Raw genomic sequence first — 14557 nt, 5'->3', positions numbered from 1 at the left:
AGCATTTTCTTCCTCATTCTTCTCTGTGAACAGGCGTCCTTCTTCCTATCCTGTCTTCTTCTCCATCCCTTCTTCTTTCTCCTCTCCCGTCCTTAATTCTTCACTTCCTTTCTCTCTGTTTCAGGTAGACTTTCACGCTGGTGATTGGCAAGGAACCTCAGAGAGAGGTGGGGCCAGCTGCAAAGAACTCTGGGTAAGCCATCTCTAAACAACTCGGCGAGGAGACATCCGGACCGCTCCCTTGCCTCTCTCCACAGACAAGTGGGGAACCTCCCGAGGACCCCAGTGTGTGTGGCCAACCAGCCAGTCCTTCTTGACTCCCAAGTGGCCCTATCCTAGACCCCAAGACCTCTTGGTAGGCTATAGGATGGGCGAATTCTCCGCGGGACCCAGTCTTATTGGTGGGGGTCCCAGGGCAGAGCAGGAACCGTCTGTTTCTGTTTTAATTGTAATCTACAATGCAGGCTGCCCTCACGGTCACCTTCTCCTCTGCTCAAGTAGGTAAACACAATGTCCCCATCTTGGTCACCACAGACAAGGGTACTTTCTCCGAGGGCGCTGTGAATTGGCAATGGCTGCACCCCTGACAGCCGGGAGGGAGGTGATTATCCGCGGCAGATGAGAGCCATTATCAAATGGAGTGTACCATCCTCAGAGCGCAAATATTTTCCCTGACCATAATACCCTCTTAAGGAGACCTCAAGTGGCCCAGCTTGTCCCCAGCACTCCCAGCCACACCACTGACGTTTTATTCAGCGTCTGCTGGCATTTGCAGGGAGGAGAGGGCAAGAGAGAGGCAGGACCTGAGAGCATCCCAAGAGATCTTGGCCCTTGTGGCCTATTGTACTTTATCTTCAAGACAAAGACGCCCCCGGGCCTTTCTTAGCGAGCCGCTTAAGCTTCATCGATAAATCAGGGTCTAGACAAAGCCCTTGAGTTGTGGGCTGGGACTCTCCGAAGGCCTTCTCCATAGAAGCTCTTCTGAGGATGTGTAGGATATGAGAGATTTTTTTTTTAACTGAAAACATTTTGTTTTCCTTCTCCCCGCCCATGCTCTTTGTCACTCCCGTCCTTTCTGCTCAGCTCCTGTGTGGAATAGAAGATGCATTTGTAGCCTGAATCAGGGGGATTGTCTCCACCATCGGACCATTCGCGCTTGCCCCTCCCCTGTTGTAAACCACAAGCAGGCCAGGAACAGCGGCCCCATTGTGTGGCGCCCATACCACCCAGATTTCACCTCCGTCTTTGCCGGGCCCCCTTTTTGTTTCTAGTCAAAAGAAAGCATTTGCTCAGGGGAGGGGGCGGTGTTTCTATTGCTTCCACGAACAGGGAGGTTAAAGGAAAGATTGATGGGAGAAACTCTACCTAGAAAACTGGGATCCGTTGCTTGCCGGCCAAGGCCAGTTGCTTCATTGTCCCGGGGCCATGTTTTTTGTTAATTATCTCTCACTCTCTCCTTTTATCGAGTAGAAAAGTAGCAAAGGAGGGAGAAAGGAAGAGGATATAGAGGTCAGAGGTCCCTGTGGGCCACCTAGGTGTCCCATCTGACACAGGGGGAGGGTAGGGATGGGGGTGAGGCTCACAAAGTTGGGTCGGAGGCAATTGGCAATCATCTAAATAATAACGAATCTGATCCTATTATTTATGGTGAAATTTCCCGCCCTCTCTCTACCTCCCAGTCTTTATCCCCTTCCCAGATCCAGTCTCCTGTTTGTGGCCTACACACACACACAGACAGAGACAGAGACACTCAGAGAGACAGAGTTAGTTTATACTTACCTACGTTTAAGCTCCACAGACTATAAGGGTGACTTTGGGAAGAGGGGAGAGTAAAGGAGGGAGCTCACAAGAGAAAGACCAAGACAAGTCGCCCCAAACAAGAACATGTTGTCAAGGAAATAAGCCTTGGGGAGGGCAGGCATGAACCCACAGCTGCTGGATTTGGCCAGCCTCGGATGTTGGTGGGAACGACAATGGTCCTTCGTGGCAGTGCCCCAGCTCCCAACATAAATAGGACTCAGCCTGAAAAGGGAGGAACTGGAACAAAACCTTTCCTTGGGTACCACTGGCAGAGAAATAACATCGATTTCAGCTCGGCTGGGGGAGCCAAAGAATCTCCCTGTTTCCCCACATGAGCAAAGACAAGTTCATAAGCAGCCCACAAAGTGCCTTTGAGATTGAGATGCAGCTGCAGACCATGAACACGCGGCCTTTTTCCACCCAGAGAGACAACCTTGTCTTGACCAGAAAGAAGGGAGCAAAGGAAAAAAAAAAGCACAGCTATTGAAAACCCACAAGATGGGGTAGAAGAAAGGGAGGGAAGCTGGGGAGGGCTGATGAGGCGGGGGCGGGGGGTAGAGAAACCCGTGGATCTTGGCAGATGCGAGAGATAAGCTTTAGCTTCACCTAGTATAACACAACCGTCTTTGCCTTTCCAGGAGGCCGGAGATGAATGGCCGCACAGATTCCACAGAGAGGGTCTGCGCGCTGGCAGCTGGTGGCCAAAGGCTGCCGTCTGGCCAGGAAGGAAGGCCACTGGGCAAGCCCCGGTCTCCAGGTACCCCCTGGTATCTTGGCTCCCTGCACCTCCCAGGATGAGGCAGCTGCTGCCACTTCTCTTGCCAGGAGGTCAGAGCCAGGCTCCCCCAAAGCCAGTGACATGTTCTCACGGTGAGCATTTGGGGATGAGTAAACGCTAGCCATAAGCGGAGCAAGTCTAATGTCTGCAGGTCAGAAGACTGGAAGTATGAATGGAAGAACAGATGTGAATTAAATGCTTATTTGAAGGAAGGAAAGGGATTATGACAAATGCACGTGGTCAGTGTAATTCAGAAATACCGTGTGTGGGGCTGTGTATGATTACTGCACTGGTAAAGTGCTTGCCGCATATGCATGAAAACCTGAGTCCAAGTCCCCAGCCCTTATTTAAAAACAAAAACAAAACCCCAGAACCAAAAGTCTGAATACCAGCGAGTGTGTAATGTCAGCCCTGAGCAGGCAGACAGGCAGTCCCTGGCACTTACTGTCCTGCCAGCCGAGGTGAGTGGCAAGTTCCAAGTTCCATGAGAGATGTTTTCTGGGGGTGGGATTGGGGACAAAAAGTTGAGGAAGACACCTGGCCAGCCTCTGGCCTCCACATGCATGTGCACAGGTACATGCTCAGCACAAACACCTACAATGAGTGAACAAGTGTGCGTGTTCTAACTAGCTGTACCACGGTGTTATTTTCTTTGCCTTACCTGTGTGTGCTTCCCACCTGAGAAGCCCTCCAGCCCTGCAGTTCGTCCCTTGCCGGAGACTCTGAACAGAAGCTCTGCGAGCAGTCTCTGTGCCTCAGTGACTAGCAGAAACTGTGATATAAAGACATTGCTTCCCGCACACTGGAAGTCCCAGGGTACTAACCGCCGTGTTCAGCTGTCTTTGGGCCAAATGCACTTTGTCAGTCTTCACTCACAGGCGCCAGATGTGGGAAAGAGAAGAAGTTGAAGTCCGAGCCACCAGCTGGTCATCTGGACTACCGTTAGAACGTTTAACAAGACAATTTTCTCAGAACCATCTGAGCGTGTGAACAAGCATGCAGGGCCTTTCCCAGCCTCGGGAAGGGGAGTACAAACAAGTCCTTTATACGTAGAATTTTAAGATTGATATCAATTAGCCATGTGGTTCACTTGTCCCCATCAGTACCTGCAGATCTAGCTCTAATAGAATCCGTCTAATAGCCTCCCAACTGTCTTCGGGGAGCAATCCCCTAGGCCTCACTGGGACACTTCCTCGTTGTTTGAGATAGGATCTCATCATGTAACTCTAGCTGGTTTGGAACTCATTGTGTAGATCAGGCTAGCCTTGAACTCTGAGAGATCTGCCTGTTTCTGCCTCCTGAGGTTTGAGATTCAAAGCATGTGACACCATGGCCAGCCCACAGTAGGACATCTTTAACCTTACTCTGCACTCACTATTCAGGATGCCTTCAGGATGTCCACGTCAATGTGATAGCATCAGTCGGTCACTAGCTCCCCACTGTTCTCTAAATATGCCCCTCCCCCACACCACATGAGCCCAAGAATGGGACACCAGGCCTGACACCAAAATTAACCAGCTTATTAGAGAGAGAGAGAGACAGACAAAAGGAGGGGAAGAGAGAGAGGCAGGGGGAGGGAGAGAGAAAGGTACCCTCCCCCACAACTGTCCTTTGGGTCAGTCACAGAGCCTGTTCCACTGAAATGGGTTTTTTTGGTCATGCCTACAAAGGCCTTTCCCATAGTGCCTTGCAACTATCCACCCTTAACACCCTTACCCACAATCCCCTGTGGGGCCAGGGAGCCGTGAGATGGGGAAGCAGTCCCAAGGCAAGAGTGGGGTCGAGGTATGTCAGGCACACATAGCCCTGTACTGCCACCAGAGGCAGTCACATAGCCTGGTAGCCTGTTTAAGCTGCCTGTCTCCTTATAAGGTCATGTCTAGCAGCACCTGGAATTCCTCCTTATGCGAATGAGGCATCCCTAGCACCCTGGTCCCAGCCAATGATGTACACTCACTCCAAAAGCCCCTATTTATGCCCCAAAGGGTTAAATAGCCTTTGTTCCCCCATTAAATTGAGCTGTCTCACTGAAGCTGCCTCCTGAGCATCTTACCACCACCACCCGAGGTTTCTTAGCTCGAGCCAGTCCCCCTCTTCCTGTCAGGATCTACCTGCTGTGATGGCAGGCCACAGGCCTGTGAGAGAAGAAGCAGAATCTGATAGCAAGCCAAATAGGCATGCAGAGTGTTGTTCAGTAAGTGTGTGCAGTGAGTGGCATTGAGTCCTGTTAGGGTGACTGTTGGCCATAGTCTCTCAGATCTGATGGTAAATCCACTCCTTTACTTGTCTGATGAGCCCAAGCTTCAGACTTCTTCCTCTGTCCCACGAATTCTCTAATGAGCATTGATAGGAGGTAGGGAGCTAACGTTTGCACTTTCTGGTTATACCTTTCCACCATCAACTGGTAATTTTCATATGAGAGCTACAATACCAAGGATAAGCCCTCCTGAGGTGGGGGACTGAGGACAGAGTGGGCACCCATCCTAACAGAGTGGATTTCCTCCTATATAGTGTAGAGAGAGTTTTGGTTTGTTTAAAACCAAGTTATGTGAGTATGTTTTTGTGTTAAGGTTCCCAGGTGTGGGATATGGGGCTACTTCAGATTGCCCATAGCAGCTGACTATGATTTGTCCCGTGCTCTGGCCGGGGCGCGATTCAGCCCGATGAAAATAGTTAATGAATTCCAGAGATTCTTGAGAGTGTATAAAAATGCCAGAGACCTGAGAGGTTGCAGTGGCTGCTCCCCTGCTGCTGCTGCTTTTGTTGTTGCTGCTGCTTACTGGTTGGAGACACCCTGACAGTGAAGATTGGACTTGCCCCAAGGAACTCGATACCTCTGATCAGCAGGAAGCAGTCTTATGGTTTCCTCTCTACCCAGTGTTGGGGATTTGGAAGGGATAAGGATGGAGAAGGAAAAGAACCTAATAAAGTAGCCAAAAAGGCATGGATTCAGGATGGTGTGGTGCTTGTGCGGCACCAGTGCATTTCCCTTAGACCTTCTGCAGCATGAACTGCATGCTTTATCTACGTGCCACAAACAGGGCTGAGAGGATGACCTTCAACAAAATGTTTGCCATGAAGGCATGAGAACCTTAGCTCATCCCCAACAACCATGGAAATCCCAGCATGGTAGTGTACATCTCCAACCCCAGAGGGTATGAGGGGTGATAGGAGACAGTTGCCAGGCAGTACAACCAAAGCATCAGCTCCTGATTCAGTGAGAGACCCTGACTAAAATAAGAGAGAGAGTACTGGAAGAAGGGAGCCAACCTTAACCTCTGTTCTCCATGCACATGCATTTGGGCAAGCGCCTGCACACACACACAAGTGCACACCAGCACCACTGCACCCAACCAAATTGCTGTACATGACTCCATGGTCATCCACCTTACTGACTTTACAGATTAGATGACGGAAATCCAAGGCATGGTGTTGAGTAAAAATGATACCGCAGCTGGTCTGGTTGTAACGAGTCATAGATAGAATTGTTCTCACTTTATCACGCCATCTACAAAGTCCATTGGCAGGCACAGCACCCATCTGCCTGTGCAGTGTCTCCAGGAAGCAGCCATGCCAGGTCGTGCCCCCCTTTGGTGTTACTTTTACTCTCTCCTCTTTTCTCTCGCTGTTCTTGAGAGTTTGAGGCACAGAGGAAAAACGACTGAAATAATTGGATGTTTCTCTAAGAGGTCGCAGATGTAAAATCTCCGCGGGTCAGCACTGATAATTTAAGCACTGCTTTTGTAAGTACGAATTTGCCTCCCTTGGTCTTTGTCTTTCCACAAAGTCTATAGCTCCACAAGTGTGTGAATGTCCCTAAAACGAGTCGTCAGCTTCTGGCATGCCGACGTCTCCTAGATGTCTCAACACCAATCCCATTGTCTTCAGGAGTGAGGCCTTGCCTGCTCACATATTTAATTCAGCCTGCTTCCTCTTCTGTTTTCCACCCTCTATGTAGGCATTATTAAGAAATCAACGTATTATGTAGTGTTAAAATAATCCCGCATGTTAGTGGGTCTCTACTGAAATCCACGGTCCTGACGAGGCTACAGGGCAAGTAGATATATCATTCTCTGAAACCTGGCACAATGCCTTTTGAGGGCATTTGGCAGTCAATGCAGGTCAGAGGTCATTTAAATGTTCGTACTCTTTGACCCCCACAATCTCATTCCTCGGAATTTATTTCAAGGAAGTAATTTAAAAGAAGAAATGGTGTATGTGTTGATGTATTTATAGTGGGGTTATTTATGATAGAGTGGGAAGTCAAAGATGACTTACTGGCTTAGTGGGAAATGGATAAACAAACTGGGAAATAGTGATATAAGTTAGCAGTAAATGCTAAACATTGTGAGCAATTAGATTCCTGGGAAGGGATACAACAGCATGTCCACAGAACCATCCACCTTAAATGACAACAGTGTGCTGTCAATAACAGTGTAGCAAGGTGACTTCTACATGAAGTCTACGTGAAGAGACAACAGTAGCTGGCATAACAGCAGCAGAAATGCAAACAAATTTTGTTTCCATTTAAAACAGTCTATGTCAGGCTGTGGCTTTTGTATAATAGCACAACTTGTTCAGTCCAGGGTTCTAAGATGCCACGCCAGGGTCGCCTCGTGCATTCCACTCCCTGTTTATGTTTTCTTAGTCTGTGTACTTTGTCAAGCCACTTGGATTGCTTCCTTTTGACCAAATCAGAATTATAGTAGAGAGATTCCTATTAGAATGTAAAGGAGAAGCCCACACCTATAAGCCTTGACGTGAAAGGGCCCTAAATGGGGAAGCAGATGAAACTGGATCCCCAACCTCCTTCTGGCACTGAACACGGAGGTGGAGTTACATCATTCTGTGGATTTTGCTTCATCCAGGATAGGCGCTTTCTACAAGACACATTTCTTAGAGGCTACCCGGCACATTTGCGTGTACATGCATGTGTGTGTGTACACAGGTGTGTGCTCATTTGTAGGTCAGAGGTCAACTTCGTCAGTCACTCCCCATTCCTTAAGTCACAATCCACTTTTGAGACAAGGTCTCGGGGTCTCTCTCTCTCTCTCTCTCTCTCTCTCTCTCTCTCTCTCTCTCTCTCTCTCTCTCTCTCTCTCTCTCTCTCTCTCTTTCTCTCTCACCCTGGAGCTTGCCAGCTAGAATGGGCTTGGCTAAGGAGTTCCAGGGATCTGTCTGAGTCTGCTTCTCCCTCCCCCAGTGCTGGGATGGCAAGTGTGTGTTGCCTTACCTTGCTTGTTTTCGTGGATTCTAAAGATCAAATGCAGGCCTTCATGTTTGGATGGTGACCACTGAGCCATCTCCCTAGGTCCCCTAGTCAACAGTATTTCTTTTATAGTCAAACACTGTCCACTCTTTCTGTTACATAGGATGGTGCCCTGGATAGTTTCCTGTCAAGTTGATACAAGCTCAACTCATCTGAGAGAAGGGAGCCTCAATTAAGAAAACGGCCCCTCTGGGTTCGGTCCCCAGCTCCGAAAAAAAACCAAAAACCAAAAAACAAACAAACAAACAAAAAAAAAACGGCCCCTCACCTAAGGGTGCCATGCATAGTTGGGGTATTGGATTTTATGGAACAAAAACAAAGATGGGTAAATGAATAGCATAACCAGTGCTTCATGGTTGAGGGGTGTTTATCTAACAAGCCCCCAAGAGAAGAACCTTCTGGGGTCTCAATTTATAGTACAGCTAACAAAGACGCATAGTTCAGTTTGTAGTCGGAAGAAATAAGCACTAAGACTGTGTCCTCATTTCTGCCTGTTTCTGTGATACCCAGCTTCATTTTCCCAGCTCCAGACCACACGCCTAAAACCTGTATTTTGAATCATACATTATGAAGTCACAAATGTGCCATAAAGATACATCGTGTATTCTACTTGAACTCACTAAAATGCAGTAGGCTAGAGTTTGGTTGAGGGTTTCCTTTCCTTTTCCCAAGGTGTAGCAGGCCATGTTTGGCATGGTACTTACCTAAAGGACTTCTTTCAGAACGGACTGCTTCTAGATTATTAAGTACCAAATCCAAAGCTCATTAACTGTGACAACATAGATCTGGATGTGACCTGAGTGATGGGGCTTGAGAGCAAGCATGATGGAGTCCAAGGATCGCTTCAGCTGTAAAAATGGGAAGGTGTTGAGTGGTCTGGAGATCTGATAGCATCATGGTGATGAGAAATTCAATGTGTTATAATCCTAGTAAAGTATTCATTTGATAAATAAAAAGCAAACAAACAAGACAGCACCTCTGTAAGATCGGGCTCTAGGCAAGCCCTCAAGTAGCGATCGATTCGGGAGAGCCTGGCCCACTGTGAGTGCCATCCCTGGTCTCGTGGTCCTGGGGTCTATAAGAAAACAGGCCGAGCAAGCCATGAGGAGTACTAGTCCACTGCCTCTGCATCAGCTCCTGCCTGCAGATCCCAGCCCAGGCTGAGTTCCTGGCCTCCTGCTGTTGATGCTGAACTGTTGCATGGAACGGTGTGTGAAATAAACCCTTCCCTCCCCACGTTGCTATTGGCCACAGTGCTTCATCACAGCAGTAGTAGCCCTCTGGAAGACAGATGAGGCATCTGTTCAGTCTATGTGACAGTTACTACCATCAATATTAATATTGAACTGTTCACAGAAGATAGGGGTGGGCCTTGTACCTAGCAGCGGGGGACACTGGGCAGCATTATGCCACAGACAATACCAGAGTTGTGCAGAGAAACAGAAAGCATCGTGTGTTAATGGGATGCATTTCTTGTCCCCAAATGGATGGTGCACCCTTATCCTTTTGGCTCTGTGCAAGGAACCATTTGGCTCCCAGACTCAGGGCCTGTTCTCCCAGGCTCTCCATCAATCACATATTCTGTTTGTCCCACACTAGCTGTTTAGGGCCAGCCCACCAGCTGCTGGGGAGATATTTATCTGTGCCCTCAAAGTGGGGGCACAGACATGTGTGCCATGGGGAAGCTTCTAGAAGCTTTTGACAGTGTGCTTCCAGCAGCACCATCTGCAGAGGGGACCTGACAGCGTTGGCTTCAGTCAGCAGGCACAGACGTTCGTGGCACAGGCTTTAAATAACATCTCGCCATGTATTTCTGAATTGCTCACAATTACACCAAAGTTGTCTTAAGACTAATATTTTTAAGGGAAATTACTTTTTTAAAGTTTGTACAAGTCCCATAACTTCTTCAGTTTTATAGTCACAGATTCAACTTTTCCTGGCCCCCTTTTCGCTAGATCTTAAACATATTTATCTGTAAGTGTAATTTTTTTCCCCAAATACTTTTGATCATCAGCTTCTTGATTCTACAGTGTGGAAACTTGTGGGATGCTTTTGAATGTCTTTATTGACAGATAAATGTATTTGCCTTAAACTTCCTGGAAGGGTCGGTTGGGAGGCCCTGACTGTACCACAGAGCACAGATCCATGAGGGCCAGGAAGGCGAGTTAGAGGTTAGAAGTGGTCAACCAACAAGCTGACTCAGCACCACCTTGCAGGCCTACCTTCTGCTGACGATATTTATTTCCAACCGAAAAAACAAGCTAGGAGCCAGCGACACGGATAGGCAGTAAAACTGCCTGCCATGCAAACCCAGGTTCTGCTCGCAGTACCCACATAGAAAGCCGTGTGTCCTCATATATAATCCCAGCCCTGGGGATGCAGAGACAGGATCCCTGGTCCTTGCTGGCCAGGACCTAATCAGCAAGCCCTAGGTCCTAGCAATGGGAAAAATAGCAGGTTTACAGTGGCAGAGGTTACCATAGACAAGGGTCCGGATGACGTGAGAGGCCTTCAGAAGGACACATCTGTCATTGTGTGGCATCCTTCCCAAGGATACATGACCTAATCTAGTCATAAGAGCACATGCTCAAACCCAAGCAAGGGTATTCTGTAGAGGAACTAGCCAGACTTGGCAGTGAGGCTGTGAGTCACAGGTCCAGTCACTGGGTGTAGCGGGGAGGAGAGACGAAACAACCGGATGTACCTTAGGATCTTACTGTGGTCCTAGACAAGACCTCTAGATGTACTGTGGAATCCTGCGTGTGGTTCTTGAACAGACAATGGGCATCAGCAGAGAAACCAGAGAAACACAAGCTCTGAAATTTAGTGACTAGTCCTGTGCAATGTGCAAAGGGAATTTCTTAATTTCGATAAGTGCTTCACTGTGTGTGTCTTTGTTTTCTTGAGTTTGTTACCAAGTACCTGGAAGAAACAGCTTAGTGGAGAAAACTTCTTTTGCCTCATGGTTGAAGGGGTGAAGAGTCCTTCGAGGGAGAGAAAACATGGCAGAGGACTTGCCTGTAGTGGTAGGAACATGTGGTAGCAGCTTGTTACCCACTGCCAACCTGGAAGCTAGAGGCGAGGCAGGAAGTGTGTTAGGACTACGACCCTGAAGACCCGCCCCCTAGTGATTCATTTCCTCCTCCATGTAAGTCCTACCTCCTAAAGGTTTCACAACTTCCCAAAATATGGAAGCCTGTGAGGGGACATCTCTTATTCAAACTATAATAGCATATAAGATGTTGTTAAAGGACGTTTTCAGAAAAATAAATAAATAAAAGTGGTGCCAGCCTTAAACTTTACAGGCTGACTGAAGAGAACTTAATGATTACAGAGAGTTAGAATGTTTCAGGCCCAGAATCTAAATGGCTATTGGTCACCTCTGTGTGTGAACATCCCTGGGACTACTGGGTAAATCTTTCAGAATGTACAAGCAATCCTCAAGCTTCCACCAACCCCAAATGTTACCAAACAAGACTGTAGTAGGCCCTTCATGCTTTGCCATAACCTGCCAACACAGTGTATCCAAAGCTGGCTCTATCTTGTTTTGTTACCATAAAAAATTTGTAAGACTGTTACCACGTTGGAACATGAACATCATATGGCTCCAGGAAAAACAATATCATTCCCTTTGTGGTGAAAGCTTTGCTTATTTAAAAATGCATTTAAAATAGTATATATTTTATGTAAGATTTATTTAGTTTAGTTTATGTGAAGGAGCATTTTGTCTGAATGTATGTACATGGGCCAAGAACATGCAGTGTCTGAAGAAAAGTGTATCAGATGCGTTGAGACTAGAATTACAGGGAGTTCATTGTGAGCAGCTCTGTGGGTGCTGGAGACTGATCCTGGGTCTTTTTAAAGAGCAGCAAATGTTCTTAGCGGCTGAGTCATCCCTAGTCCATAGCTGTGGGCTGGTGTGTGCTGGTGTGTGTGTGTGTGTGTGTGTGTGTGTGTGTGTGTGTGTGTGTAACAGAGAATAGGCTAAGAAACTCTGTATGGTTTTTGTAAGTTTAAAATAACCAGCACCAACTGACTCCATTTATATTTTGGTCAGTTTGTTAATTCGTTTGCTCTCTAAGTTGACCTCTAACTCCTGATGATCCTCCTGCCTCAGACTCCTGAGTGATGGGATTAGAGATCTGAACCATCTTGTCCAGAAAAATTGACTAGAGTTTAAAAAGTCCTTCCATAGTTGGGAAGAAGAGGGGCCATGGGGGCGGGGAGGGGGGTTGGACAGGACCAGGATGTGTGGTGGCTATGATCAAGTTACATTATATACATTACACATACAAGACAATGCCTAATGAAGCTCCTTATGTATAATTAACATATGCTAATAGAAATTTTAAAGGATTTCTTTGATTTTAAATGACCAAGAGCAACTGAAGATGTCAACCAGCATTTTGGGGTCTAGGGGAACAAAAGCAAACACACCATAAGGAAGTGGCTTGCCTTGCAAAGGAATGAGCTGTCCACAAGTCTTAGCAAATATTACGCAGGCTTAGAGCTCTGGTGTGGGAAGAAACCAATCCGTTATCCCTAATTGCTAAGTAGTTTATCACTGGCTTTCCCGTGTCTGTCCTGTTTCCCTGTGCATGAGAAGAAATAAAGACAGACAGGTTGAACACTATTAGTCTTCTGCTATTCCTGTTTTGTTTATCATTCTGTAAAACTTCTAAAAGCTTGGCTTGGCCATGAATTCAATAGCAAGGACCAAATTGGAGTAATCAAATCAAGCCCCCGTTATTATGTAAAGCTATTTTTCTGGACCCCTGCTTTGAGTAAATGACTCCTATTAACATGTAGATTTACTGGGGATTACCAGAAAGTCTCTCAAAATAATCATCTGAAGATGTCTTTCTAAAGAAATACTTTTCTCTCTGACTTGGACCAGGATTCAGCCCGTAAATCTCTCCCTTCTGCCCAGGAGCAATTCAGGATTGCTCCGTGACCAGGATGAGAAAAGAGAGACTGCTTATTCACAGGGAACCCAAGTGAAAAATACAACCCTAGTATCCTTCCTCTCATTGTGTCATAAGGGGAAAGTTGTGTGTGTGTCGGTGTGTGCGTGCAACTGTGTAAATGTGTACAGTGTGTGGACGTGCGTGACTGTGTATGTATTGTGTGACTTTTAAGTGTGTGTTTATATGTATGTGTGTGATTTTAAGTGTGTGTGTATGTTGGTGCGCACATATACGTGTGAATGTGTCTGTGACTGTGTACATGTGTACAAAAGTGTGTATGTGTGCTCACATGTGTGTATGTACGTGTGTGTGAGTGTGTGTGTGTGTGTTGTGACTCTGCTGTTTGGTTCATTTAACAAAATCCGGGGTTGGGGATTTAGCTCAGTGGTAGAGCGCTTGCCTAGGAAGCGCAAGGCCCTGGGTTCGGTTCCCAGCTCCGAAAAAAAGAACCAAAAAAAAAAAAAAAAAAACCAAACCAAAATCCAGTGTAGCAGCTGTGTGGAAGGCAGCTCAGAGCCTCTGATGAGGAGACAGCCCTGGAGGTAGCGGAAGGTCCTACCACTGTGAGCCTCTTCCTCAACATACTTTGTCTTAACAGAGAGCCTTCCAGAGCCTTCCTCAGGATGCAGTGAACAGCCGGTTCATGGAAGAGCTGACTCATGAGACGGTAACTATGAGAAATTAGGAATTTTCCTAAGAGATCCATAGAGCCAGGCCTTGGTGTCTGTTGTGCGTTGGTAGAACACCCAGCACAACAGTCTACCAGTTTTATCTCTTATAAAATGCTCCAGTGTCTGCATAGAACTTGAAAACTTCTCTGTCAAATAGCCTCTGGTTAATATACTATCTAACACAGTGTAGATGCTGTCGACCCTCAAAGAACGTAGCTCTCAGCTAGGGCTCCATGACTCCCTCAAGCCTGATGACTTGAGTTTAGATCTCCAGAGCCCAAGTTAGGGCTGGATGCCAACTGGGGAGACACGGCATTGGGAAAGAATTATTGGAGGCTCTCAGGCCAGCACACATGGCAGTGAGCAAGGAAGACCTCTCTCAAATGAGGTGGAAGATGAGGACTAACACCGGAAGTTGTCCTCTGACTCCATAGACATCATGTGACATGCATGAGTCACACACATGACTGCAGAAATACCTTCCCCTTCACCACATCCTTCAAAAAAAAAAAAAAAAACCCAAGGGCAATAAGAAATAAATAAAAGAAAGCTTTTACCTCACAGGGAATAAGAGATAGTTTATTCTGAAGCCAGATGTGAAGTATGTGGTGGCCCCAGGAGACAGGTTTTGGTTTCCCTAAACACCATGTCCCAGTGGGGTGACAGTTTCATAAAATTCATTTCAAACGCATTGGAGGAAACAGCAGGTAGGGTGTCCTAGCAAAGCAGGGAAGCTCGGCTACAGCCTGGGGCGACAGCACAATAACATCTGTCTTAGCCTTTGCATCAACAGAAGCCAGGGCTCTGCTGACAGGGATTTATCTAACATTCACAAGGATGTTCAGGTGTGCCATGAGGTGGGCACTAAGTATCCATTTAGGGGCTAAGCTCGCCCAAGGTAAGCTTGGGCCGCAACAGTTACATTCTAGCTCTACAGTTACTTTATCGGTTCTAGATGTCTAAGGCAGGTGTGTCTCCTTCAACTCCAGTTAACAATACGACATAGATGTCACTTTGTGTTGTTGGGGAATTATTGACAAGGGAGAAAGACATCCCTGTTCAGTGGGGACAC

General features: G+C 47.0%; 1 protein-coding gene and 1 long non-coding RNA gene across 6 annotated transcripts in view; one reads left to right on the top strand and one right to left on the bottom strand.

Moving 5' to 3' along the window:
* The window catches only part of LOC120095612 (uncharacterized), a 121360-nt gene that overhangs the window by 70224 nt on the left and 36579 nt on the right, over positions 1–14557 (top strand). For 3 of the 5 annotated variants that reach the window (XR_015633288.1, XR_015633286.1, XR_015633287.1), the window contains exons 2-4: positions 125–193; positions 2439–2670; positions 3265–5528. Coding sequence is in view for 1 of the 5 variants with exons in the window: in XM_087577267.1 (XP_087433393.1) it covers positions 2453–2670 (218 nt within the window). In the remaining 4 variants the exon portion in view is untranslated. Of the gene's footprint in view, positions 1–124; positions 194–2438; positions 2671–3264; positions 5529–14557 lie in introns of those variants that run through there. The other 2 variants (XR_015633289.1, XM_087577267.1) reach the window with 1 other exon arrangement.
* Positions 4242–8058, bottom strand: LOC148002524 (uncharacterized). Its single transcript, XR_015633290.1, has 2 exons — positions 7705–8058; positions 4242–7649 (listed from the first exon to the last, which is right to left on the bottom strand). It is a non-coding gene; the product is annotated as an uncharacterized LOC148002524 (long non-coding RNA).

This window comes from Rattus norvegicus, chromosome 11 (assembly GCF_021556685.1).
Source record: "Rattus norvegicus strain SHRSP/BbbUtx chromosome 11, alternate assembly SHRSP_T2T, whole genome shotgun sequence".
Taxonomy (NCBI): Eukaryota; Metazoa; Chordata; class Mammalia; order Rodentia; family Muridae; genus Rattus; species Rattus norvegicus.
This window is presented reverse-complemented; position numbering and strand designations above follow the sequence as displayed.